The sequence below is a fragment of the Festucalex cinctus genome, chromosome 1, assembly GCF_051991245.1.
Source record: "Festucalex cinctus isolate MCC-2025b chromosome 1, RoL_Fcin_1.0, whole genome shotgun sequence".
Taxonomy (NCBI): domain Eukaryota; kingdom Metazoa; phylum Chordata; class Actinopteri; order Syngnathiformes; family Syngnathidae; genus Festucalex; species Festucalex cinctus.
This window is the reverse complement of record NC_135411.1, coordinates 32,824,446-32,852,351: the sequence shown is the minus strand read 5'-3', so window position 1 is coordinate 32,852,351 and position 27,906 is coordinate 32,824,446. Positions and strand designations below refer to the sequence as shown.

General features: G+C 42.9%; 1 protein-coding gene across 6 annotated transcripts; it reads left to right on the top strand.

Moving 5' to 3' along the window:
- The first annotated feature begins 70 nt into the window (after positions 1 to 70).
- LOC144024533 (ras-associating and dilute domain-containing protein-like) lies at positions 71 to 27,132 on the top strand. 6 transcript variants are annotated; one of them, XM_077530914.1, is made up of 17 exons: positions 71 to 577; positions 1,886 to 2,206; positions 3,683 to 3,921; positions 4,980 to 5,323; positions 7,280 to 7,600; positions 10,558 to 10,878; positions 10,950 to 10,987; positions 11,096 to 11,232; positions 11,302 to 11,417; positions 16,298 to 16,517; positions 16,703 to 16,875; positions 20,211 to 20,355; positions 22,308 to 22,474; positions 22,810 to 23,059; positions 26,069 to 26,166; positions 26,259 to 26,398; positions 26,912 to 27,132. In XM_077530914.1, exons 1-17 carry the CDS (start codon positions 456 to 458, stop codon positions 27,015 to 27,017), a joined length of 3,258 nt encoding a protein of 1,085 aa, XP_077387040.1. In that variant the 5' UTR covers positions 71 to 455; the 3' UTR covers positions 27,018 to 27,132. The 6 variants fall into 6 exon arrangements, with proteins under 6 accessions (XP_077387040.1, XP_077387022.1, XP_077387051.1 ...); XM_077530896.1 differs by having other exon boundaries at positions 11,093 to 11,232; XM_077530925.1 differs by having other exon boundaries at positions 72 to 577; positions 3,683 to 3,918.
- Positions 27,133 to 27,906: the final 774 nt, after the last annotated feature.

Below are 27,906 nucleotides of genomic sequence, written 5' to 3'. Positions count from 1 at the left end.
TGACCGCTGTGTGCGCGCGCCTCACTTTCTTCCCGCCTCCTTGCTTGCGGACGCGTGCTCGTGATGATGCGGTGACGTCACAGAGGACAGGGAGACTCCGCTGGGCTCCAGTGCTGTCGGTGGAGGCAGGTTCACAAACTTCACACAGACATACCACACGGACGGACGCTCTTCTCCTCCTGCTGCTATTTTCCCACAAACGTCTCTGGGCTTTGGACCTACTTTGGCTCCTGTAGAAGCTCCGACAATTCTGTTAACATACTAACTGACTAACTAAACAAGCTACAAGCCGCTCTCATGGACGCCAAGTGGAGGGAAAGTTGCAAGGGTGGTTTTGGACCTTTTCCTCTAATGTGGATGTGATGATGATGATGGTGGTGGTGAGGATGGTGACGACGACGATGGTGCCACTGATGATGATGTTGATGTTGATGTGCTGATGTTCGAAGAAGAAGATGATTAGCGAGGAGAAAAGCAGCCACGGCAATAAACAGGCGGCCGTGGTGGGCTTGCTGATCCGCTCACCCAAGAAGAGACTCGCCCAACTTGGCCGGAAAGCCAGCAATGGATCAACGCAGTAAGGCCAACCAAATGGAACTAGACAGCACTTAAACTACATTTTACTAGACGGTTACCGATGTTAGATTATATTAGTTTAGGCTGTACTGTACTTTTTAACTACATACTCGTATGTAGTTAAAGGATGACAGTCGCTGAGGCTCTTCAGTTACTTAATTTCCTCGAGCAGTAACACATTTGTTCAAGAGCTGCCACAACTTATGCCCAGTTACGCCTCACATGTGCATCCTCTCTATTCATATGATATGTCTGTCAACATCAAAGATCTCTTCCTCACCATTGCTACAATAAAGTAGTACCTTGAAGTATGCATTTAATTTGTTTAGTTTTGTGTTAGAGTAAGTTTCATTATCTGACAGAATGATTAGATAGCTGGACAAAGCACTGCACTGGTGTACAAGTTTTGTGTACAGCAAAATAATGATACAAATATGTGTGTCAACTAAGGATATCGCAAAGGCATGCAATAAGTTTCATATAATGGAATTTTATGCTTTTATCGGAATTTGACAAGTCAGACATTAACTAAAATGTGCACCGCCATCCAATAGTTGGACATTATCGAGAGGTAATTACAATTAATTAACTAAGAATACATTGAGTTTGCTTATTTTGCTGCATGAAAAAATGTAATTCTTTAATTAGATAAAACTGTCATTTCATTTACATGATAAATATATCTATATCTCTATATTCGGCAACTTTATCGCATGTTGCATGCTTTTCCAATATTGTGCAGCCCTAGCACACATACATTATCTCCGTTTACAGTTTGTGTACTCAGATGAAAGCAATAAAAATATTGTTTGCCACCATCTTGTGACATGTTGATGAAATTGAACTGTGCAGAGGTGAGCTGAAGAGCTTCATTTAGACAAAAATAGTACGTTGTCACCATGTTGTAGCATATTGTTGTTCAACAGTATGTTGAAGAGGGCTGAATAGCTTCCCTTCAACAGAAGCTCAAATGCTTATCCGCCATCTTGGGGCCTCTAGATATCAAGAAACTTCACTAATGTGAGTTGCGGAGCTTCATTTGGACACAGTGCATTGCTGCCATCTTGTGACATTCAGGTGCTAAGGAACTATGTTGATGTGAGTTGCGGAGCTTCATTTAGATGCAAAAAGTGTTTTTCCGACATCTTGTGGCATCTCAGTGCCAAAGAACTATGTTGAAGTGAGTTGAGGAGCTTCAAATAGACAATAATAGAGCTTTGCTACCATCTTCTAAATTGGGATTCACTCTACATAATTGATGAGTGTGTTTATTGTTTACATTTTAAATATGGTATCTTGTACGCTCCAGGTCCAATAGTTCGGCCGGCACCATCCGCTCGACTGAGAGCTCGGGCGTCCGGCAGCCGGCCAAGTCCAAAATCCGGCGCCACAACAACAACAACAAGCGTCTGTCCGGCGTGTTCAACCACAGCCCCAACCTCCGCCGAAGCGGCGGCGGCAGCGGCTCCGCTTCGGCGCAGGACGACCCGGCCGAGCTGTCCTGCCAGCTGTCGGTGCCCGGCATCCTCAAGATCTTCGGCAGTGACATTTGCCAGGGTGCCAACTATAAAAGCGTCCTGGCCACCACGCAGTCCAGCGCCAAGGAGCTCCTCAAAGAAGCGTTGGACAGGTCAGAATCGCAATTGAGCGTAGAATATCTCCAAACAGATGCTGCTGGGCGAGATGTTTCACATTTTGGCTGGCAGCCATTTTTGAGCATTTTGACGGATTTTTCAAGAAACATAAAATCTTGTCTTGCGTGACTATATAAGCAGATAACCTAGCAAAAAGAAAGTTACTAGCTGTTTTTTTTTTTCATTCTTTACTAATTAGCAGCAGAAGTTGGTTGCACATTTACAAGCTTCTTATGAAAAAGAAATACGTCAAACAGCACGATAAAAAAATATGCCACATAAACGATAAATGTTTCACATTTTGGCTGGCAGCCATTTTTGAGCATTTTGACGGATTTTTCAAGAAACATAAAATCTTGTCTTGCGTGACTATATAAGCAGATAACCTAGCAAAAAGAAAGTTACTAGCTGTTTTTTTTTTTCATTCTTTACTAATTAGCAGCAGAAGTTGGTTGCACATTTGCAAGCTTCTTATGAAAAAGAAATACGTCAAACAGCACGATAAAAAAATATGCCACATAAACGATAAAATTTAACATAAGAGCAAAAGTCGAATAATATCATTTGCCTTTTCTATAAGCCAAGAAGAAACAATCGATTTAAATCGCGAATCACATTTTTGTGTAGGGCTGTGCAATTTAATTCAATTACAATTTCAAGTATTACACACCACAATTACAAAATCAGCATAATTGTGAAAAAAAATTTTTTTTAAATGTATACATTGGCACATTTTTGAAATTATAAAATAGCTAATTTAATAAATTTTGTTTCATCCAAGTCCTGTATCATCCTTGCATAATTAAAGTATTTCAAATTAATTTTTATTTGTCTTAATATGGTTTTATTTGATTTTTACGTTTAAACATGTTCTTGTTTTGTACCAAAAAATCAACCAACTGCACAGTGCACTGGATGCATTCCAATTTCAAGTTTTTCCCAACGTAAATAAATGAACATATATATATATATATATATATATATATATATATATATATATATATATATATATATATATCCATCCATCCATTTTCTTGACCGCTTATTCCTCACAAGGGTCGCGGGGGCTGCTGGCGCCTATCTCAGCTGGCTCTGGGCAGTAGGCGGGGGACACCCTGGACTGGTTGTATATATATATATATATATATATATATATATATATATATATATATATATATATATATATATATATATAATTATAAATATATATTCTTATAAATTCTGTTTGGTCCAAAAGGAACTTGCATAATTGTAGTGTTTCTATTTTTTTTTTTTAAATTGGTGTTAATATTTTTAAAAGTTTAAACATTTTTTTTTTTTAACAAAAAATCAATAATTGTTTGAATGAACTTGATTTCAATTATTGCCAAAAATAATCGTGATTATTATTTTTTTCTATAATCGAACACCCCAATTTTTGTGAACAAATTCTTCAAGGCTTCCGTGTGTTGACCGTGGTTGTCCCTGTTCAGGTACAGTCTGGAGAAAGAGGACGCCAGCGCCTACGTGCTGTGCGACGTGATTGGCCAGACCGGCGCTGGCGGCCAGTGGCGGCGGGAATGTTTCCGCGTGGTGGGCGACCACGAGAAGCCGCTTGTGCTCCAGTCGCTGTGGAAACCCAAAGAGGGATTCTCACGACGTTTTGAGATCCAGTTGAGGGTCCGTGTGGAGGAGCAGAGCCTGAAGGAGCGGGATACCGTCACGGCAGGTAGCAGTCGCCAGAGACGACTCCCCATTCCATTGGTGACGGTGCTGTGCAAGGCCGTTGGGGCATTTAACTCATTCACGCCCAGCTTTGCTCCCGGCTATTTTACTGAATTTTGACTGGTTTTGCAAGTCCCACAGAATATTGTGTTCTTTTGCTATAAAAACATGGAACCTACCAAAAGTAACATTAGAGTCTCTTCTTTCATCAGGAAAAAAAAACTACATTTTTATCTGTTTCTATTTTGCAGGAATTAGCATTAGCATATAGCTAAGTTTCATTTCACCGGGGAAAAGAGCTTGTTGCAACATTGCCTTGGTTGATCTCTTATACTCTGCTGCCACCTGCTGGCCATTTTTTCTAATAACTACCATTGCTTTAAGCCACATCTTCAGTTCATAGGCTGCATCACAGCCTTCTGTATGCTCTAGCATAAAAAACAAAACCAAAACCATATAAATATGTTTTTGGGACCATGGCAATATTTAAAATGGAAGGTTTAAATACGTTTTTGGGAGCAAATGAGTTAATCTATAGTCTTGATATCCAAATTAAGAAAGGGCTTTACCAAAATGGCCGATGCACTGACGTACCGCAGCAAATGGCCAAACCACAAAATGAGGCGTGTTTGTATATATGTCTTTGCGCCTCACTTTTCCTTCAGCGGCGTCTTTGACTTTTGGAAGGATTTAGGGGAGACGCACAGTCAGCCCTTTAACGGTTCGTCCTTTGTCCTTCTTCTTATCTGCGCCGCTCATGGAAGGCGGCCATGGGAGACCAAAACTGTCCTTATCTTTGTTTACGACGCTGAGGCATCCAAAAGGCACTGAGCGCCACTCTAGGTTAGAGTGATAACTACTATCACGGCGCCGCTATCACTACTCTTCCTGCTCGTACAGGAAGTTCAGGCTTCAAATCCCACAAATCATCAAATTAACTGCCACGTGTCACTTTTAGTATGTTTGTGAGTATTCTCATCCTGGTGCCTCTAATATGAAATGAAATAGGAACGATAAGATTAAAGAACTGATCTCATCTTCATATCTTGACGCTATTGTGTCCAGGCATCAACGCTCAAGCTCGCAAGCTTCAGCGGAACCGCTCCAGGGCCACATCGCTGTTCGTAGACAGCAGCACGGCAGAGGACGTGGACGGGCCAGAGTTCTGGAGGAGCCTGAGCGAGATGGACCTGAGCGCCATGGGCAAGGAGGCCCGCGCAGTGCGCCGCGCCCGGGACCAGAACCAGGACAAGGGCGAAGATGTGGATGAGGACAAGGATGCCATGAGGCTGCTGGGCATGGAGAAGGAGGAGACGGAAAGCAGCGACGACAACGCCACGCAGTATTCCATACACCCGCCCTTTGACTTCCCCTACTTCCTCCTCCTGCATGGATACAACCACAGACAGGTGACACGCTACGTGCTACTTGTATGTCTATGCACATTTAATCCAGATTAGATCCAGTTTTGTGGTCACAGAATTTCAGGTTGCGTTCATTTTTGGGCCAAAATTCATCCATCCATCCATCCATTTTCTTAACCGCTTGCTCCTCACAAGGGTCGCAGGGGTGCTGGAGCCTATCTCAGCTGGCTTTGGGCAGTAGGCGGGGTTTCACCCTGGGCTGGTTGCCAACCAATCGCAGGGCACACAGAGACGAACAACCATCCACGCTCACACACACACCTAGGGACAATTCGGAGCGCCCAATTAACCTGCCATGCATGTTTTTGGAATGTGGGAGGAGACCAGAGTACCCGGAGAAGACCCACGCAGGCACGGGGAGAGCATGCAAACTCCACCCAGGAAGGCCGGACCCTGGACTCGATCTTGCGTCCACAGTACTGGAGGCGGACATTCTAACCACACCATGTCGCCCTGGGCCACAATTGGAAAAAGACACACACACAAAAACAACACAATTTATTATATTATAATTTATAATAATAATATAGTTAATTTATTTTAAATATGATGAAAAGTGCAATTAACTAATATAAGAATGTGTAATAACTAATATTAAACTAAATTAATTAAATTAATTTTACACGCCACTCTAAGTAAGACATTGTACTTGTGTATGCACCTTGAATCCAGACTGGATCCTTTTATATGTTCACACACAATCAGACTTTTTTTTTTTTTTTATTATTATTATTCTCTGTTTTGTTAACAAATTAATAGTATAATTAATTAGAGAATACATTAATGATTAATAATTTAAAAATTGTTCATTTGTAATTAAAATGTAACTAAATTAACTTCTATTCATTTAATACATTTTGAAATATAATCCACAAAAATAATTGATCTAAACCAATATATGTATATATATATATATATATATATATATATATATATATATATATATATATATATATATATATATATATACATACATACATACATACATACATACATACATATATATATGTATGTTATAATTCAGTGCAACAAACCTTGGTGGGGGTCTGGAGACACCATGGTAGTGTTTTTGATTGCTGATTAATTATTAGGTCTGATTGCACTACACAAACACTAATTGTATCCGACTGTGCATGTGCACGGAACTAAAGTTCAGACAGTGAGCTCACGGGTCAAGTGTGTGACGGACAGGACAAGAAGTCCTTTTGTTGGCACACACTGAGCGTCTGTCAGCGCCAGAGGAGGACACGTACAACCACACACGCACAAAGAGATAAACCTGATTACAAGCAGGTGGGTTATTCTGGGAGGGAGTGAGAGTGGTCAGAGCGGCCATCCAATCAGATTACACCTTGCCTCCAGAAAGCTTGCGCACTTTTCTATTAGTTGTCTGAGACAGACAGGAGTAGTCTACTCTCAGGTCTTAAGCTTTAACGATGACATCACAGACGTGAGGCTGGCTCACGTGCGTCACCTGACGCCCACGATGGGTCTGATAACGCTTTGACTGGCTGAGCCGCTCAAAGTTTTTCAGGAGACTTCATGTCGCCTCATGCCCGGAAACACTTTACACGTGTTCTGCTCTCTTCGAAAGGTCAGCAAAGGCCTGATTATGGGATGTCGCCAAAGATGATTCTGAGTCATTATCCTGTGCTGTGGCCTACATCATACAGTCACTTTTTTCCCCACTGCTTCCTGATACGAACTATCCATCCATTCATTTTCTTGACCGCTTATTCCTCACAAGGGTCGAGGGGGGTGCTGGAGCCTATCTCAGCTGGCTTTGGGCAGTAGACGGGGTACACCTTGAACTGGTTGCCAGCTAATCGCAGGGCACCTGATACAAACTATATTACCTAAAAACCAATTTTCAATGTTGCGCCAGAAAGATGCTTGATGACAATCCATCCTCCAACGTGCTAAAATGTTTTTTGTTTCCAGGACTTTGTCATCTACCTGCTCAGCGGGAGCAGCACCGTGTTGGGCCGCTGCGGCGAGCACCGCGCCGGCGAGGACGAGGAGCGTCTGAAGGTGGACATCCTGCTCTTCGCCCCCGACGTCCTCCCCCGCCACTGCCGCGTGCGCCGTCTGGACGCGGCCTCCGTGCTCAAGCCGCTTCACGGCGCCCTCGTCACCAAGAATGGGGCCCCCTTGAAGGAAGAGGCGGAGCTTCACCCAGGCGATCTGGTGGGCTTGGGGGAGCACTACCTGTTCATGTTCAAGGACCCCACCGGCACGGCAGCGGGACCCCTGCACAACAAGGTTCTCAAAGTTTGGAAGTTTTCATTAGTTTGCAGGGCTCTACACTAACTCTTTCACTGGTAGCACTGGTGCGAGTAAGATTTTTAATTGGTCGCACAGCACAGGATTTAGTCGCACCATTTTTTGTGGAGGTACAGCATGACTTTAGGCATACGCAACTCGATATATTTGCAAAATATTTGATTGGAACATGAGGTTTGCCTGCAACAGCAGTGGCTATCAAAACAAGTCAATCATTTCGTACAACTTAAGTCATGTGAACATTAGTTTGTTTAGCTCAGTAAAAGTCAGTATTTTTTTTTTCTTCACCTGCTCCTCAGCCGATGCCCTTTTCATCTGTATCATTTGAACTGTCCAAGCCAAGCTTGCATTCCCCACCCAGTGCGTGCGGATCTTCCATAAAATTTCATGAGTGGCAAGTCATGCCAACATTGAACGATATTTACAATTTAATATGGAGCACCATGGATGAAATATTGCAATTCTCGACCAAAGCAAAGAATGAATGGAGAGCTCTGCCGCTGGAGCTCTCATTCAAGTGAATGGGAACACACCACCAGCCAGTTTGTGCACTCGCGGTTTATTTTTTTTAAACCACAAACATTACAAATCCATCGACAGGTACCTTTTAAATTGTAAATATTGTTCAGCGTTGTTATAAAACATTATTATATCTATTGTACGTACTGTATTTTTATGACTTTGGAAAAGACCGGTGGGAGCCTTTGCTTTTCTCGCGTAAAACAAGGAAATGGGCATGTGCCACGGTGTTGCTTGTTGCGTTGCTGTCGGCCAATCAGATGACAGGAGACGTAACGGCCCCGCTAGTCCCCTGATGACTGGCGCTGCAGAACCACTGCCAAAAGGGTTCTAAACAACGGTCACAACGGAACCGTTCGACCCCAAAAAAGTCCCATGGAGACATCCATCCATCCATCCATCCATCCATCCATTTTCTTGACCGCTTATTCCTCACAAGGGTCGCGGGGGGTGCTGGAGCCCATCTCAGCTGGCTCTGGGCAGTAGGCAGGGGCCACCCTGGACTGGTTGCCAGCCAATCGCAGCCTATGGAGACATCCGATGACAAAAAATGCCACTTTAGTGCAGAACCGGTCCGGTGGAAAAGCGCCATATATGTTTGTACGTAAATTGTATTCTGCTGCGCGTGTATGCGTATGCTGTGCCTGATCAGGAAGTAGCCAGCCAATCACATTGCAGTGTGTCATGTTTCACTCAAATACCATTGGATTGAGTCGGCGTGCGGCGGAGCGCTTAGTTGTTGCGGAAGAGCCAGCGGAGGACGCGGCGACTTTCCAACGTATGTTTTAAAACATACTGAAGAGTGAGCATTAATGCACTCGCGCCAGGCGAGCGGTATTTTTTTTCACCAGCATGCACTTGAAAGTTGGCCGCATTTGAGAGTGAAATGCTTGCACTGTCGAGCCCTGATTTGTTTTGGACTTTTTGGTTTTCAAATTCAGCTAGTTATAGTTTGTTTATTTGTGGAGGTGTATTTCTGCCATACCAGGGGAAAAAAGTTCAGTCTCACATTGTGACATGATTAATTTCACCGTAGAATGTGATACATTTTTACATTTGAAGGTGTTAGCTTATCACCTTCAAATGTGAAATTTATCACATAAAAATAATATTTTAAATGATCAAGTTATTTTATTCATTATAGTCTGCTAGTCGTGGGTAATGTGCATGTTACTAAAAAATAGTAATAGATACAGTTACGTTACTTCATTTTAAAAGTAACTCAATTACTCGGATTGCTTAAACAAAAAAGTAATGCATTACTATTAAGAGTAAATCTTTAGTTACTTAAACAAAACATACATTGTTCAAATAAAGTAAAGTAATGAGCGTATTTCCACGTCGAAAAACTTGTCTTGCGCTCGCCTTGACTCCATGACTGCCGAATCCGATACCGACCCACAATGCATCTTCTTTGTTAGTACGACAGTGGCAATCCATTGTAAACAGGAAGTAGTACAGTACACAGCAGCCATCCATTCATTATTTGATTCTGAGCCGCTTATGCTCACGAGTGTCGGACAATTAAATTATAACATTGAATTTATCAAGTAACTGACTAATGCACCATATTGTAACTGTAACTGAGTTACTGTATTTTAAAAAGTAATGCGTTATGGTAGGCTATTGCAAAATGTAACGCATTACTAGGAACTGGTTACTGCCCGGGGCGGCACGGTAGTCGAGTGGTTAGCACGTCCGCTTCCCAGTTCTGAGGTCTCCGGTTCGAGTCCAGGCTCGGACCTTCCTGGGTGGAGTTTGCATGTTCTCCCCGTGCCCGCGTGGGTCTTCTCCGGGTACTCCGGTCTCCTCCCACATTCCAAAGACATGCATGGCAGGTTAATTGGGCGCTCCGAATTGTCCCTAGGGTGTGCTTGTGATTGTGGGTGGTTGTTTGTCTCTGTGTGCCCTGCGATTGGTTGGCAACCAGTCCAGGGTGTCCCCCGCCTACTGCCCAGAGCCAGCTGAGATAGGCGCCAGCACCCCCCGCGACCCTTGTGAGGAATAAGCGGTCAAGAAAATGGATGGATGGATGGTTACTGCCCAACAACTGGTCATGGGGGATGGGAATGCTGATCTTTGAGTATACGGGGATCCACTAGGAATATTTTTAAAAATTAATCATCTGACCAATCAGTTATTAGTATTGGCATGTTTCTCCCGTAATTGTGGACAATAAGAAATTGCTCTTTTAATGACTGCTGTCACTATCACGCCATTTTGTGTTTCTCTAAAAAGGACACTTTCACTACGATTATAGTTCACTTTTTAATTGGTTTGGCAGCCTTGGCCATTGGAGTGTTTTTCTTCAACAATTATTTGTATTTAATTTTGTCAACAAATTTTTTTTGCTTTTTTTTTCAATTTCAATTTTGTTTCTTTCTCGTCCTACGTTAACTCTAACAACCTTTCCACAGACGCCTCCTTGGATGAGCCGACTCTGTCCCAACAGGGCCTCTGAGTCGCTGCCTGCCTGTCAGTTGTGCGGCTGGCCTCCCGCCGCGCCCACAGACCATTCAGCGGAAGACGGCAGCGTGATGCTAAGCTATGATGCGGAGCAGGAGGACGAGGTCCTACAGAAGATCGTGGGCATGTCGGAGCCCGACGACGTCGGACCCAAGCTGACGACCGCCTTCCTGCTCAGCCTGTGCATCCGACGCTCGGCCGCCGAGCGGGACCTCGACCGCTTCCGGCGCCTCCTGCTAAACATTGCGTCGCGCGTGCAGAAAACTGTCTGGGTACAACTTCAGTTCGACACAACTACTGTAAAATAGTTTTTATTGTTTATTTGTTTGTTTTTGTGTGATAGGACAAGACCAAGGAGCTTGCATCAATGCAGTCAGACAAGTGAGTTGACTTAATCTGCACCTTCCTGTTAAACATTTTACAAAAACAAAAGTTTAAGTACATTCACGTCTTTTCTCGTAACAGAAAGTTTGATGTCCCGATTAGTAGGGCCGAAGGCAACCAAGAACTGATATCAGGTCTGCGTCCTCTGGCGTCCTGGATGGCCAACGCCATCGAGCTCCTGCACTTCATCCAGCACCGCGTACCTCAGCTGATGGCCGCCGGGAAGGACTGCCAGCGGCCAGGTGAGCCGTGGCGCCGCACACGCCCGTCCATCCGTCCGCCCGTCACTCACGCAGGCGTCATGGCGACAGGTCTGATGGACGAGGAAGAGGTGGCGTCCACGCGCGCCGCCTGCGAGGAGGCCATGACGGTTCTGGAGGATGTCATCATGTTCACCTTCCAACAGTCTGTCTACTATCTCACTAAGGTCACTCACACACTCACACATTACCATACAGTACTCACATTAAATGCTCTCTCATAATCACACTCTAACACATAGGTCTTACTGTCAGACATTCATTCTCACAGTCACATTCTCACTCTCTTTCTTCCCCTTTCTTTCTGTAACGCGCGCACACGCACACACACGTTTCGTAAAGTGCACTGTGTAAACAAGCGGCGCACACAATGGAAAGATCAGCTCACCTTATCTGCAGCCCTCAGTAGGGAAAGGCCTGGCAGATAGCGTTACACACACTAAAAACCCTTTTACATGCACCAACCCTTTCACACACACCAAAAAAACTCACACAAAAAACTCAATACAAACCAAAAATTCTTTCACATGCACCAAAAGAAAATCTCCACACCTACCCAAAAGAATACCATGCACACCAAAATTCCTTTCACAAATACCAAATGAAACAGTTCACACTCACCCAAAAATACCGTATGCACACAAAAAACTCATATACAGTACAAGCACACCTCTCACATTGACTAAAAAAAAAAACTCAAGCAGGACCAAAAAAAACCAACCTCATGTACCTGTTCACAACAACCTCTCAAAACAAAAACAAAAAAACACACATTTGCCAAAAATCCACATCTAAAAAGTAGAACCACTCACACTCACCAAAACACCCCCACACGCAACAAAAAGAAAACCCACGCACATACAAAACCCCTACTTACTCTAAAAACTGACATAGACACCAAAAATAACCTCACACTTTCACCCCACAGATGTCACAACAAAAATCATATTCATAATTTAAAAAAAAAAAACAACAACAACAACAACCTCACTCTCACCCTAAAAACACACACATGCAAATCAAGACAAAAAAAATTAAAAAACACACACCAAAAAAACTTAACCATCGCACTCACCCAAAAAAAGTCACCTGCATCAAAGGAAAACCCACACTCACTCAAAAACTCAAATTTAGTGTTTCCCAACCATTGCCGGAAACATTTAGTCATTGATGTTATGGTACGTGGAGTATGGATGGAACCAAAGGCGGAGAAACCAAGCAGGGAGAAAGGCAGGAAGAATAATGTTTAGAACTTTATTGCCATGAAACAGGTAAGGTAAGTGAATTAAGATGGGATGGAACGTGAGAGGACTGGTTGCCATGACTGGACTGAACATGGACAGACTGGGCATGATGTGCACAGACTTGGCATGGCATGACTTAGCCGAACGTGGAGACTTGAGTGGACGTGGACAGACTTGAGTAAATATGGAGACTTGAGTAAATGTGGAGTTTTGAGTAAATGTGGAGACTTGAGTAAATGTGGAGTTTTGAGTAAATGTGGAGACTTGAGTAGATGTGGAGACTTGAGTAAATGTGGAGCTTTGAGTAAATGTGGAGACTTGAGTAAATGTGGAGACTTGAGGAGACGTGGAGACTTGAGTAGACGTGGAGACTTAAGTAAATGTGGAGCTTTGAGTAAATGTGGAGACTTGAGTAAATGTGGAACTTTGAGTAAATGTGGAGACTTGAGTAGATGTGGAGACTTGAGTAAATGTGGATCTTTGAGTAAATGTGGAGACTTGAGTAAATGTGGAACTTTGAGTAAATGTGGAGACTTGAGTAGATGTGGAGACTTGAGTAAATGTGGAGCTTTGAGTAAATGTGGAGACTTGAGTAAATGTGGAACTTTGAGTAAATGTGGGGACTTGAGTAGATGTGGATACTTGAGTAAATGTGGAGCTTTGAGTAAATGTGGAGACTTGAGTAAATGTGGAGACTTGAGGAGACGTGGAGACTTGAGTAGACGTGGAGACTTGAGTAAATGTGGAACTTTGAGTAAATGTGGGGACTTGAGTAGATGTGGATACTTGAGTAAATGTGGAGCTTTGAGTAAATGTGGAGACTTGAGGAGACGTGGAAACTTGAGTAAACGTGGCGACTTGAGTAGACATGGAGACTTAAGTAAATGTGGAGACTTGAGTAAATGTGGAGACTTGAGTAAACGTGGAGACTTAAGTAGACGTGGACGAGAGAATACTTGAGAGAACACTTGGCGTGGACGAGAGAACACATGACCAGACATAGAGAAACTTGACTAGATGTAGACGCTATCAATTCAGCTTAGCACACCTCAACTGGACTGGACTGGACAAGACAAGACAAGACAATGCTCCCACAACGCGTGAACAAACACCTGGGAAACACAGCAGGCAGACGGCATTAATTAGCAACACATACAGGGAGGGGGAGACACACACAGGTGGACGAGGTTAACTATGACAAGACTAGGAGAGACAAAACCGGACAAAAAGACAATATAAACGCCCAAAACTAAACCAAAACGCAACCCCCCAAAACCGAAACATGACAGTTTATTTCCAAGATGATAATGAAATAGTCTCAGGAATTTGGTAAGCCTGTCAATTAAAATGGTACATGTGCACTACAACTTCTTTCCCTTGGGAGGCAAGTGTTTAAAGTCAGGTTTAGTAGTTATTTTGATTTTGCAATTTTTAATTTGTTTCATGCGTTTATTTTTATGGCAACATATTTATTTTTATGGTAAATTTGAGTTGAAAAGAAGAGAACTGAATGTTAAAATTAAGGAGACGGTAAAAAAACAAACGTGTGGTAATTAGTTGTGTTACATTCTGGAGAATCGAATCATCAACACATATGAGTGACGGGGTAGGTACGCATGGTCTGACGAAAAGGTTCGGTGTACACAGATAAAAATTGTTGGGAACCACTGCTTTAATTCTTACAGAAAAAAAACTCTCACACATTCAAAGGAGTCCTCTTATTCACCAAAAACTCACACACAGAGGGAAAAAAGTGGATAAATGTTTTTGTTGGCATTGGGTGTGAGTTTGTTTTTTTTAATTGTGTGAGTTTTTTATGTTTTTTTTGTTTTTTGTTTTTTTGTACATGCCAGGGATAGTAGGTAAATAAATGTAATTTTTGGCCTGTACTGGACCTCATATCTCCATCATAAACAGTTCAACTGACTGATTCGGGTCTGACCTAATGCTTTTGTCCGTACACGCAGTGTTAGAACATCTCTGTCACACACATTGTAGTGTTTCCAGAGAGGAAGCAAGCGAGTGTGTATGTAAGGAAGGGAGGGAGGAGTGATTAATTTCCTGTAAAAAGTGTCGGAATGCTGCGAACATCGACAATGTCGACTTCTCAAGAACGTGATCACAAACTTTTTAGAAAGACCCCCCCAAAAAAAGTCTCATTTAGAAAGGAGTGAAAAGTCAAGTCAGTGATGCGTAGGCACGACTTTACACATTCTGCGCTGGCTGGTCTTCATGGCAACCAAGCAGCTGTTTGGGAGTCAGCAGTCTTTTTCTGTGGAGGTGATGTCACGCGTGTGTGGAACAATGAGAAGAATGAAGATGAGAGTGACATGACGAATCAGTGCAGTGGTCAACGTTCCCGCTCATTTCATCCTTCTCCTGTACCATTTCCTCATAAGTCCACAGGAAGCACCAAGGGAGTCTCTAGGTGGGGTTGGGTGATTGTCATTGCATTTCTTTTTCCCCAAAGCACACCCTATACTCATATATGTTGCTTATGCTTGCATGAACAAGGCTGTGAACAAAGAGCAGCTAGTTTCCAGGAAACAGTCAAAATTGATAACTTAACCATTTGGTCGTTACATTTCTAACTAATCTGGATTTTTTTATTTTTATTTTTTATTATTTTTTTTTTAGATCGATTCTATTTCTGATATTTGCAGAATAAACTTCTGATAACTTATTAATTGGCCAATTACAGTAATTTTTCAAATGTATTATAAATAATAGACCTATTTATGTAATTGCCAAGACAACATTTGAATGTTTTATAATACCTTTAGTATTTCTCTAACTCTACAACAAACATTTTTTTTTGGGGGGGGGGGGGGGGGTAGCTTTTTTGAATGTCGTTATTGTTGTCTTATGTTGTTTGGTGTAAAAAAAAAAGAAAAAGTAAAATAAATTTAAAAAGAAAAATGGCCAGTTTTAACAGACTAATATTGGCCGGCTAGTCAGGCTGGGTGGCCCTATTAACAGCCTTATAAAGTGAATAGAGAATTTTTTCAAAATGCATTCTACATGTTAGAAAACAGTTGCTGTAAAAGTCGAAGTGTCGAAGAGAAGGTGGAAGTGCGAGTGGGGGGAAAAAAGCTAGTGTATGGACCAGGGCTTTGCGCTGGCATATTCACTTTAGAGTGCCTCATGGTTGTGCTATGGAAAAGCCCCTCAATGTTTTTTTTATCCATTCCATTTATCCAGAGTTATTAACTCATTCACCCGCAGCCATTTTCACTGAAGCAAACCCCTTCACTCCCGGCTATTTTGCTGGATTTTGACTGATTTTTCAAGGCCCACAGAATATTGTGTTCTATTGCTATAAAAACGTGGATCCTACCAAAAGAAAGATTAGAGTCTATTATTTCATCGGGAAAACAAAGTACATTTGCATCTGTTTCCGTTTTGCAGTAATTCGCATTAGAATATAGCTAAGTTTCATTATTATTCACAAACCCGTTGAAAACACTGGGGAAAAGAACTTGTTGCAACATGGCCCTGTCTGATCTCTTATAGTCTGCTGCCGCCTGCTGGTCGTTTATTGTAATAAGTACCATTGCTTGAAGTGACCTCTTCAGTTCAGAAGCTGCATCAATGCCTTCTGTATGCTCTAGCATCAAAAAGCAAACATATAAATGCGTTTATTTCAAATAGAACGTGTTTATACGTTTTTGGGAGCAAATGAGTTACCAACACTCTTCTCTGTTGTGCCATTTTTATTGTCACTTCACAGGGACTTTTAAGACCCTATGAACCATGCCTAAGCGTGGCTACTAAAAACACCTCCTTTTTCTTGTGTTGTGCAGAGTATGTACTCAGCGTTGCCGGCCATGCTAGACGGAAACCCATTCTCGGAGAGCGGGCATCTGCGCGTGCCGGACGGCCTGAGTGGCGTGCTGGAGGTCCTGAAGGAAGCGCTGCAGCTCTTTACCTCCTTCCAAGTGCATGCTGACATCTGCCTGCAGCTGTGCGCGTACCTCTTCTTCTTCATCAACGCCTCGCTCTTCAACACGCTCATGGAGAGAGGTAGCGGCACGCTAAGCTAACCATGCTAACCAACACTTACAACACACATTTGAAGTGAAAGATCATCATTTGTCCACGTTCACATAATTGGTTAATTTTAGGTATGTGTGCCAAGGCTCAATAAATGTTGCGAAACGACGATCTCAACATACTCATGCCCGACTGCGCTGCTGTTTGTCTCCGAGGCTCGGTGGTCGGCTTCTACCAGTGGTCGCGAGGTGTCCAGATGCGGGCCAACCTGGACCTGCTGATGGACTGGTTGCAAAGCATCAGTTTGGCCGACGTGGCCGCCGACTTCTTCCAGAAACTCTCGGCCGCCATCAACCTGCTGGCCACGCCCAAGGAAACGCTCCTGCAGGTCAGACTTCCTCACCGTTTGACCCTTCCAACCCACGAGCAATAGTTTAGATTCCGGGCACGGAGCCCGGATAGTGGTGAACTTTTTCCAAGGAGAATCTCATCAATAATCCAAACACCTTTATTGACCAAAAGACATGGTGGCCATTTCTACATTCCGCTAGCACACATTCTACTTCCTGTCTGACAGCCATACACAACACATTAAAACTCATTTTAAAAAAAAAATGTACACATTAACACATATCAAAAAATGCAATAAACACATTAAATAAACACGTTAAATGTTCAACACATTTACCTTTATGTTTAGAGCACTAAAATTACAACTGCAGCTGCTATATAGAAGCGCAAATATAAAACAGAAACTACAAGAAATAAATAATTATGACATTAAAGTTTTAACTAACAAACATAACTATGGAGGACCAAAACTGCCAAAATTAAAAACAAATAAATGACTAAATATCCGTCAGGAGGTCGAATCTCGGAGGTCGAATCTCGGATTCAGGAGGAGCAGTGTGGTTTTCGTCCTGGCCGTGGAACAGCACCAATGCCTCATCAAGACAAACTGCTTCCTCTAAAGTGGGGCGCTTTTCAGTCACAGTGACATCAACAGCAGATTCCAGCCCATCACATGGTTCGGGTGTCCAAAACGGGCCCTCCTCTTTGAACCCTCAAAAAGCACACACCGCCTGGAAAATCAGCGGCGTGCCAGCTCCCATCGTGTCAACGGAAACGGGGGAGATGAAGTGACCTTGATGACCGACTCGGAATACAATGGCCCGGGCCCCTTGATACGGGCTGTTCGGTCCCTGTACGACCGTTGCCAGAGTTTGGTCCGCATTGCCGGCAGTGTCGGATTCGTTTCCGGTGAGGGTTGGACTCCGCCAAGGTTAACCTTTTGTCACCAATTCTGTTCATAACTTTTATGGACAGAATTTCTAGGCGCAGCCGAGGCGTTGAGGGGTTCCGGTTTGGTGGCCTCAGCATTGCATCTCTGCTCTTTGCAGATGATGTGGTGCTGTTGGCTTCATCAGGCCGGGATCTCCAACTCTCACTGGAGCGGTTCGCAGCCGAGTGTGAAGCGGTTGGGATGAGGATCAGCACCTCCAAATCCGAGACCATGGTCCTCAGTCGGAAAAGGGTGGAGTGTCGTCTTCGGGTCGGGGATGAGATCCTTCCCCAAGTGGAGGAGTTCAAGTATCTTGGGGTCTTGTTCACGAGTGAGGGTAGGATGGAGCGGGAGATCGACAGGTGGATCGGTGCAGCGTCTGCAGTGATGCGGACTCTGTATCGGTCCGTCGTGGTGAAGAAAGAGCTGAGCCAAAAGGCAAAGCTCTCGATTTACCGGTCGATCTACGTTCCGACCCTCACCTATGGTCACGAGCTGTGGGTCGTGACCGAAAGAACGAGATCCCGGATACAAGCTGCCAAAATGAGTTTCCTCCGCAGGGTGTCCGGGCTCTCCCTTAGAGATAGGGTGAGAAGCTCGGTCATCTGGGAGGGACTCAGAGTTGACCCGCTGCTCCTCCGCGTTGAGAGGAGCCAGCTGAGGTGGCTCGGGCATCTGGTTCGGATGCCTCCTGGACGCCTCCCTGGGGAGGTGTTCCGGGCATGTCCCACCGGTGGGAGGCCCCGGGGACGACCCAGGACACGCTGGAGAGACTATGTCTCTCGGCTGGCCTAGGAACGCCTTGGGATCCCACCGGAGGAGCTGGTTGAAGTGGCTGGGGAGACGGAAGTCTGGGTTTCCCTCCTGAAGCTGCTGCCCCCGCGACCCGACCCCGGATAAGCGGAAGAAGATGGATGGATGGATGGATAAATGACTAAATAAGTAAATAAATGTGAAAATAAAAACAGGACTCGAGTTCGAGTCCAGGCTCCGGCCTTCCTGGGTGGAGTTTGCATGTTCTCCCCGTGCCCGCATGGGTCTTCTCCGGGTACTCCTCCCACATTCCAAAGACATGCATGGCAGGTTGATTGGGCGCTCCGAATTGTCCCTAGCTGTGCTTGTGAGTGTGGATGGTTGTTCGTCTCTGTGTGCCCTGTGATTGGCTGGCAACCAGTCCAGGGTGTACCCCGCCTACTGCCCAAGGCCAGCTGAGATGGGCTCCAGCACCCCCGGAACCCTTGGGAGGAATAAGCGATCATGAAAATGGATGGATGGATAAAAATAAAAACGGATATAAAAAATATAATTCAAAAATTAAATACAAAAAAATAAATATAAATGGAAATAAAAACAACAAAATATTTATATCCATAAATAAATAAATGTACAAATAAATACAAAAATATAAAGATAAATACGATAATAAATTTTGAAATACATACAAAAATAAATATGTAAATATAATTAAATATCAATCAATCAATAAAAACGCTCACATTTATTTATTTCATCCTACAGACGCTCTGTCAGGTCGAAATATTATTCAAATGAGGGGGTGGTCCTAAGCATGTCTTGAGTTGGCTCCACCTTCACAAACTGCCTTTTAAAGGTCGAGTGAGCGGCTCGGCGAACATGGAAGTCTCACCAGCTTGCATGGAGCGCTCCAGCAATGGACGACAATCTTGTCCATGTCCACTGTCACCTTAACTTGTTGCCGAGAAACTCACATCGCAAGTTTGTCCTCATTTGAATAACATTTCAACCTGACAGAGCCGTGTCTGCAGCATGAAATAAGTAAATGTCAATTAAATTGTATTTCATTTTTAAATTATATTTTTTATATCCGTTTTTATTTTCACTTTTATTAATTTATTTATTAATTTTGGCAGTTTTGGTCCTCCATAGATAACTGGTGACTGGAGTCTTGTGTGACTCAAAAGTTGCTGGTGTTTACTAGGAGGATTTTTATTGAACCCTCCTATGCCCCATCCACTAAAAACAAAAAGTAAAAATAACCGCCCCCTCCCACCCCTGCTAGTGCAGCATGTGGATGTTTGGAGCAAACGAGGTGGATGTGGTGCACAGCAGCGCAGTTATTCTGGGATGCGGCCCGCCGCAGTCGCGCATAATCAATGGGCACATGTTCCAACTGCAGTGTGTGCGTGTCTGCATGTGTGTGTGTTGCTAAAAGTGGTCTTCTGAGGTTTCGTTCAGTGGACCACGATGATGAGCTCACCATCTTGTGGCCTTCACGCTCAAAATTCATAAACACATATGCAGATTTCATTCCGTTTGTCCGTCAACAACACGCTGAAGCTGCTGGAAAGTCGATGAGCACGCAAGCAAAGTGAAGCCTGTGCCACAACTGTTGAAGACGCGCACCCCCAAGGTGCTTTCAGAAGCTTGTAGCTGACAAGATTTTTACTTTCTTGTGCTCGCAGGCGTCGTGGTCTTCCCTGAGGTCCGAGTTTTCCGCCTTAAACGCGGCACAGCTGCAGCACATGCTGACCCAGTACAACACCGGCAAGAACCGACCCGCAGGCTGGACTCCCGGACCTGAACACGCCGACGACGCCTGCAGGACGGGTCGGTCCACGCGCACACACGGCCAGCCATTGTGCTCCTTTGGTCATCATACGTGTGTTAGCAACCATGCTTCTGTATTGTGTTCAAGATCCATTCCACACAGAGCAAACTGCCAATTGTGTTGCTGACAAGTTCCAACATGAACACGACACAATACAGAACAGGTCAGGTTACAAAGAGGATTTATTTTGACGCGTTTCAATTTGAGAAACTTTATTGATCGTGTAAGTGATGTCATCAGTACACAAAATGGACGCCTGCTTCGTCCGTGCTTTTAAAGGGATTACACCACGGTCTTTAGGCCCTTCCCACAGTTAACTATGGACATATGATTAAATCGTACTTTGACACCATGGCGATGTAATTTTTTTATGAAATGTTAGGTGTTTTGCAGGTTAGTTTTCTAATGCGGAAGTAAAACGCTCAGTTAAGTTCCCGCCTCTCCCCATGTGATTGCCGCGCCCCCGGCGAGTCGGCTGCAGTCTGCTGTTGGTGATCTGCGTTTGAGCACTCCTCTGAATGCAACCCATCAATTCTTCAATAAACATTTGAAACAAAATGGCTCCTTGCCGCAAGAAATCGTGGAGGAGGAGAGGAAAACAACTCAGCAGGTTTCGAACTGGGGACACTAACCACTATACTGTTTATCCAGTTAGGCTAAATAGTGCAAAAGTTTTACTTGTAGTTTACACAAGTGTCACAACGGATTTTAAGAGCCATTTGTCATTGTACTTTGGCATTGAAAATGTGAAGGTTAATCGATTGCTTTTAATTCATTAGGACAGAATGTTTACTGATAAAGGCTACTTTTGTCACTACCCCATGGAGGTCTCAGAGAAAGTGGGTGTGTGTTTAGTCCGCAGAGGAGGTGATTCCGCACCTTATGATGTCATAAAGTGAGCACTCGCTCGTTTTCTCAGGTTGGGAGGGGCTGGTGCTTGGGGAGCAGAATGAACTAGAATTTCTCAGAGAGGGGTGAATGAAGGAAAACACCACTTTCGTCATGTTTTTGGTGAGGAATTAGCATTTTAACACGGCTTAAAGCTCCAAAAAGTTGATTTTTCATGTTGCTCTCCCTTGAAGAAAAGTGTGGCACTTTGGACAAGGTGATTCAACATTGAGACGTAACAAATTTCAAAAACGTTGGCACTGCAATTTACTGCAAAAGTAGATTTTTCAGGTATCTTTACTTGAGTACTTTTCTTTTTTAAAACAATGTACCAGTACTTTCTCCTTACTTTGTCAAAATGGCTTTGGTAATTTCTTCAGCCCCTATGAATGATGACGTGACATAAATAAGACATACAGTAATTATTACAGTAATTATTAGTGGAAAGCGTGTTGTCTTGTGTCAGCCTGAAAGTTACCAGATTATGCTCTTCAAACATTCTCTATCTAATCTGAAAAAATACGAACTGTGTGAGGTGTATTTTTTTTTCGCTTCAGTCGAAGCATGTAGCATTTATTGCGTCACGTCACGTTAGCCAAGCTATGGAAGGATGACGTTTTTGATTTGAAAGTCAAAGGATTGTAGACTTTTTTTGTTGTTGTTGTCTTTTTGGAAGTACTAACACAATGTGAGTTAATTAAAAAGGTAATTGACGGTTATAGGTATAGTCAGACGGATTTGTTTTGGCCTGTCTGGGACGTTTACCCTCCAGCCAAGCTACGGAGGCAAGCGACTATCAGTGGCATATGCAAATTCGGCTGTGCAAACCCCCGCTCCTGATTGGTGGGCTAGTTTCACACCCGTTCCTGGTTGGTTGCTGTCCTCGGTTTCCCCGAGCATCAGTTTTGAAAGTTGTGTTTACAAACGACAATGGAAATCCGTCGGACCATACCTTTAAGTACATTTAACAGGGTTTTTTTTTCTTTGTTAGTACAGGAGTTGAATTAGTACTTTTGCCACCTGTACTCAGCATGATGATGATGTGTGTCTTTTGTGTGCGCAGCGGACATTTTGGAAAGCTTTGACCAGCACCCTCCGCTCATCCTGCCGAGCAGGAGTTTCTTTTTGGAAGAAGCCCACCAGGACCCCGCCCTCCTGGAGCAGCTGGCCCAATTGCAGCGGGCCATCGGCCAGACCTCCCCCAGGGAAGGTCTGCACCCAGAAGAGGAGGTAACAAGTCACCACAGTCAGCATGTTGCCTTCATTTTCTAGTTTGGAAATGTCTTTCATGTCCAACTTAAGCTCCATGTCCTCACTACTAGTACAACAACTTTGGCAGGCATGCTAGTTGGGACAAATATGTGTTGCTACTCGAGTTGACAACTGCGAGCTACTGGCACTGCTAGTGACATTGCAAAATTCTAGTTTTGAATATCTATCACTGAACTAGTAATACTGGTAGAGCACAGTTTTGCCACATCCTACTAGTACATTCCTTAAGCCATGGAATAAACGTTCACACGTCTTTCCCATCCTTCTGACTGGTTACCGACGACGTTGTCCAGATGGTGCCTGACGAGCCCACGTCCGCAACCTGCTCCCGTGAGACCTCACGTCCCCCGTGCGAGCCGCCAGATCCTGCCGATGGCCCGAGTGTCATCGAGGACGTGGCGACCCGAAAGCCCGAGCGCGTGGAACTCGGCGGCGAGCGTGAAGTCTCCAACCGGAGCGCTCCTGTGGACCCGTCCTGCCTCCTCACGCCTCCCGACACCCCGCAAGGAAACCAAATGGACGCCCCGCTTCAGCACAACAACGGTAACAAGCGTTAAACTCACATGCTGTGACAGACACTCACATGCACTTAGACACACTCTTACTTGCATAGTGCTCACACTCACATACCTCAACACTTACACTCTATCTCAAACGCACTCTCACTTTTACACTCTTTAATGAGCTGCCTTTTTTGTTTTTAGTGCCACCAACTTGAAAGTTTTGCTCTGGTCAACTTTTTTGAGGTCAGGAGTGTCATGTGGGCACAAGAAGAACGTTTCCGCTTTTACTCGGAATGTTCTGGTCAAGTGCACCTTCACTCCTCCACTAAAAACAACTGCACTCCTTGAGTTCCCCATGTCAAACGTTGTCATTCTATTGGACTATTGTAATGTTGATGTGCGCAGCAAGATGTACAGTTGTAAGGTTTCGGTGGAGCCCCAAAAACAAGGACAAGTAAGTGAATTTACAAAAAGATTTATGTCCAGAAAAAAAAACTAAGCACACGGGTAAAAGTCCAACAGAAAGCGCTTGCAATGGCAAGAGTAAATTTCATAACACAAAAACGCACGCAACAATACGCAGAACCGAAAACACATTTGAGCCAATCCAAAAGGGCAACAAGGCAAATTACAACAGAAATCTTCAAGAATTTACAAGAATCAATACGGTAAGGTAAGATCATGGTCGAGACTATCTTGGACTGAGACATGAGCAAGCAAATAGTCTGACAAAAAGACAGGAGCAGAAGCAGCCTCTTAAATATACAAGGCATAATTGCTGATGAGCAGCAGTTGTGCAGAGTCTCATGGGCGCCACCGCAGGTCAGGCTCAAACTCGAATTACAACAATAAAAAAACAAGACTGAGAGCACAGCCTGCAGGCATGGAACATGAGAAGCGTGGTAGCACATGGACAATGCTGTGCGAGCTGCGAGGTTCTGGAAATTACAGTTAATAATAATAATAGTAGGAGTTTTGCACAGTTAACTATTCATTGTTTATTATTTTTTACTACTGTACATTCAAGTTTTTTAATAGAATATAAAGTCAAAAATAAATGAGAAAATGTGGAAAATGAATAACAAATATTTTTGCAGGAAAAAGGTATGATAAAAAAAAAAGTATTTTGCAAGATTAAATTTGTTTTTTGTTTGATTTTTTAGGAAAGTTTTTTTCATGAAAAAAACAAAGGAGAAGTTAGTCTGAAATGAAAAATAGGCACATTTTTGGAGGGGGAAAAAAAGTTGTAAATAGTCCAATGAAAAAAATGTGCACTACTCTACTGCAAGTTGAATTTTAAATCACATTAGTGCTTACTTAAAAGGTTCATCCTGCTAATGTGACCCCACCCCCAACACACACACACATATACACCCCTTCCTGAGTCCCCCCGCCGTGCTACTTTAAGCTTGAGGATTGACTTGATCTGAAGCAGATGTCTTAACTCTCATTGGCTCATTTCTTACTCTGTAATTAGCTTTCTAACTTTATTATTCCCTATTACTGTATGTCATCAAAGAAATAACCTCATGAAAGAAGATGGTTCATTTTATTTATTTTTGTTTGACACATTCTTCTGTAATTTCTACTTGTACTAGGTCAACTCTTTGAATTGATTCCTGATTGAAAAATGAAAACCTGTGTTTGTTGTCGAACGTGCTGGTGTGCTCCCATCATGCTTTGCGGGCTGGCTAAACGTGATTTGGAAAGTTTGCTAATCCTTTAATCGCAGCCAAGAATTACAGCGAGGCGCTGAGGTCAGGACAGAAAAGAACGACGGCGGCAGCGGCGGCCACCCGTCAGGACAATTTACAGTCCGCTTGCTGCATGGAATCTTAATCGGACGCGTGCGCCTTTGTCCACGCCACCTACGCTCACTCTGTGTGTGTGCGTGCACTCGTGCGTGTGTATTCAGCATGCTGGGAAAAAGCTATGCAGGGGGTGCAGCTACCTACAACTACCGTTGGCTTCAACTTAGTTCGCTTTAAGACGCTTTGCTGCAAAACTGCCGATGCATGCCTTCATCACACACAAGATGTTTGGTCAAGTTCAGACATTGTGGAGTTTATTGTTTACTAGACAGGCATCAAACTTTGCCACCAAGCTCCACCCAAAGGCAAATTCTTGACAAGCTATAAGCGCTTTATATTTGATAGCAATCAGACAAAATCGCTAGTAAATGTTTGCCTTGAAGAACTTCATTCCAAAGTGGCAGACATCCTGTGACTTTTCAGACTTGGCTTCTTCAGACTTTTTTGTGGGTCTTCAAATGATAGACATGTCTTACCAAAAGCCACGTTGCTACAAAAAAAAAAAAAAATTGGATTGGGGAGTAAATTTGACAAAACAAATTCAAATGATCCCTGCAAACGACCAAAATGGCAGACTTTTTGTGACTTTTCAGATATGGCTTCTTCAGTCTTTATTTTTGTAGGTCTGCTCATGACAGACAGCCTAGCAAATCTCATGTTGCAAAGTCAAACTATCTTCAGGGACTGAATTTTCAAAAAAACCTTTGGGCATGTTTAAAATGGCTACTTTAAACCAAAATGGTCGGTTTCTGGAGTCATTTTTGACAGGACTTCTGATGATATTTTTGTGGGTCTACTCATGATAGAGACGCCAACCTAAATTTCGTTTAGTTCAAACTGGTTTTGGGGGCTGACTTAAAAAAAAATAATAATAATAATAATTATTATTATTATTATTATTAATAATAATAATAATAATGCTTCCTGTGTGAACCCCCCAAAAATGGCCCATTGGCTTCCCATTATTATTATTATTATTATTATTAATAATAATAATAATAATAATAATAATGGGAAGCCAATGGGCCATTTTTGGGGGGTTCACACAGGAAGCATTTACTAGTGACTACTTGTAATTTTGCAATTTAAATGTAAAACAATCAACCAAGCGCTGGCTCCAAAAAAAACTCAAGCAAGAGCTCTTGCATGAAATTTGGCACTTAGCATTAGCAGCGTATTGTTTGCTTAATTACTTTTTTAAAAATATATATATATATTTCTGACGTGTTTATGTGTAGATGGTGAACATGTAGAAGATGACGCGCACGACGACGTTTTCACGGTGGAGATCCACCGCGGTCCTCACGGACTCGGCTTGGCACTGGTGGACGGCATGGTACCGCTTCCTACGGCAAACGATGGCTTCATTTTTACCGAAAAAAAATAATAATAATCCTCACGCTATGTTTCTTCGCTTTGCATGTGCAGAAGACGGCGCTGAGGATGAGCGGAATTTACGTCAAATCGCTCGTTCCCAACTCGCCTGCTGCCCTGTGCCGGCGCCTGAAGACGGGAGATCGAATCCTCGCTGTCAACGGCGTCAGTCTGGTCGGATTGGACTACAGCGTGTAAGTAAAAGTGTGTGCACGGGAACATCTGGAATGTGAGAGAATAAAATCTACACTTTGTTTTCACAACAATCTGATTTGCTATTTTTTTTACCTACCAGTTGCTTATAGCAAAGTAGCAAAGGTGGTGTACTGGCTCCCTCTACTGGCAAGCCAAAGATTTTTTTTCTTTTTTTAAATCTAGTACAGTCCATTTGTTCAGTACAGTTAGGTTGGTATTAAATTCGATTTGCAGTACATTTGCATTGATTGATTGAATTATTTTTTATTTTATTTTTTATTATTATTACTATTATTAATTCAATCGCTGGTGTAATAACCTTATTGATTGATTGATTGATTGATTGATTGATTGATTGAATTATTTTTTATTTTATTCTCTGTTCTTATTGCTGCTAGACATGTAATTTTCCCAGAGGGAGCCATCCCAAAGGGATCAATAAAGTCAAGTCTAAGTCTAAATCTAATGAATTTGCAAGTGTCAACTTTATAAAAGTGTTTTTTGTTCCCCAGTGGGCGTGAAGTAATTCGCTCTTCAGGAGACTCGCTGCGATTGCTGGTGGCCAACATGGACACCAACAAAAACGCCAACAAGAGCTCACAGACGACCAAATGCTGAACAGGAAGTCAAGGCTCATTCCTGTTTCCTGCTTCCTGTCCGGAAGTCTGGCCCTCATTCCAAAACCTTTTTTTTTTTTTTTTTTTTTGTATCTTTTCAATGTTGTTACTCATTTGTATTTATATATATAAAACAAATGCCACTATTCCTTGTATTTATTCAATTCTTCAACATATACACGATGAATATCTGTGTGCTAGTGTGTGTTTTTGTGTTTGTGTGTCACGCACACGCAGGAGGTTGGGAAGGCAGCAGGGTGTGTCTGCACCACGTTTTTTTTTTTTTAGTTTTATTTTCGAAAATGACTGACCACAAGTGTGCACGCAGGAAGTCGCCCTTATGATTTCGTGCACTAATCCAAAAAATAAATAAATAAATAGTGTTTGACCGCCCCCTGGTGGCCGCGCAGTGCAGCATGCATCGAAGCACTTTTGAATTCAAAGTAAATTTTGTGTTGTTGACATTAGCGACTTTACCTCATTGCATCACAATCAAGGATAAATGACATAGCAAGATTTTCATGGATAGCATTTTGCTTTGTTGCAGAGTAGTGTTTAGCAAGTATGCCTCACGTTCACATGATCCGGCCTCAAATTTGGGCTCTGACCTTCCTGTCTCAAACTAGCATGTGGCTTCTGAAAAACATGTTCGCTTAAAAAAAAAAAAAAAAAAAAAAAATAAAATCTAAATAAATGGGGGGAAAAATCCAGGACTTTAAATTTCTTTCATTTGTTTATTTAAAAAAAAAATCAACTATCCACACATTAAATTCTGTATCTTGCAAATTTAACTCTATTTAGAGTGGGACCAAATAGACTCCGTTTTAGAGTTGGCTTAGATTTAAGGAAGACTAGGAAGAGAGCAAACTAAAAATACATTTTTTTTTTTT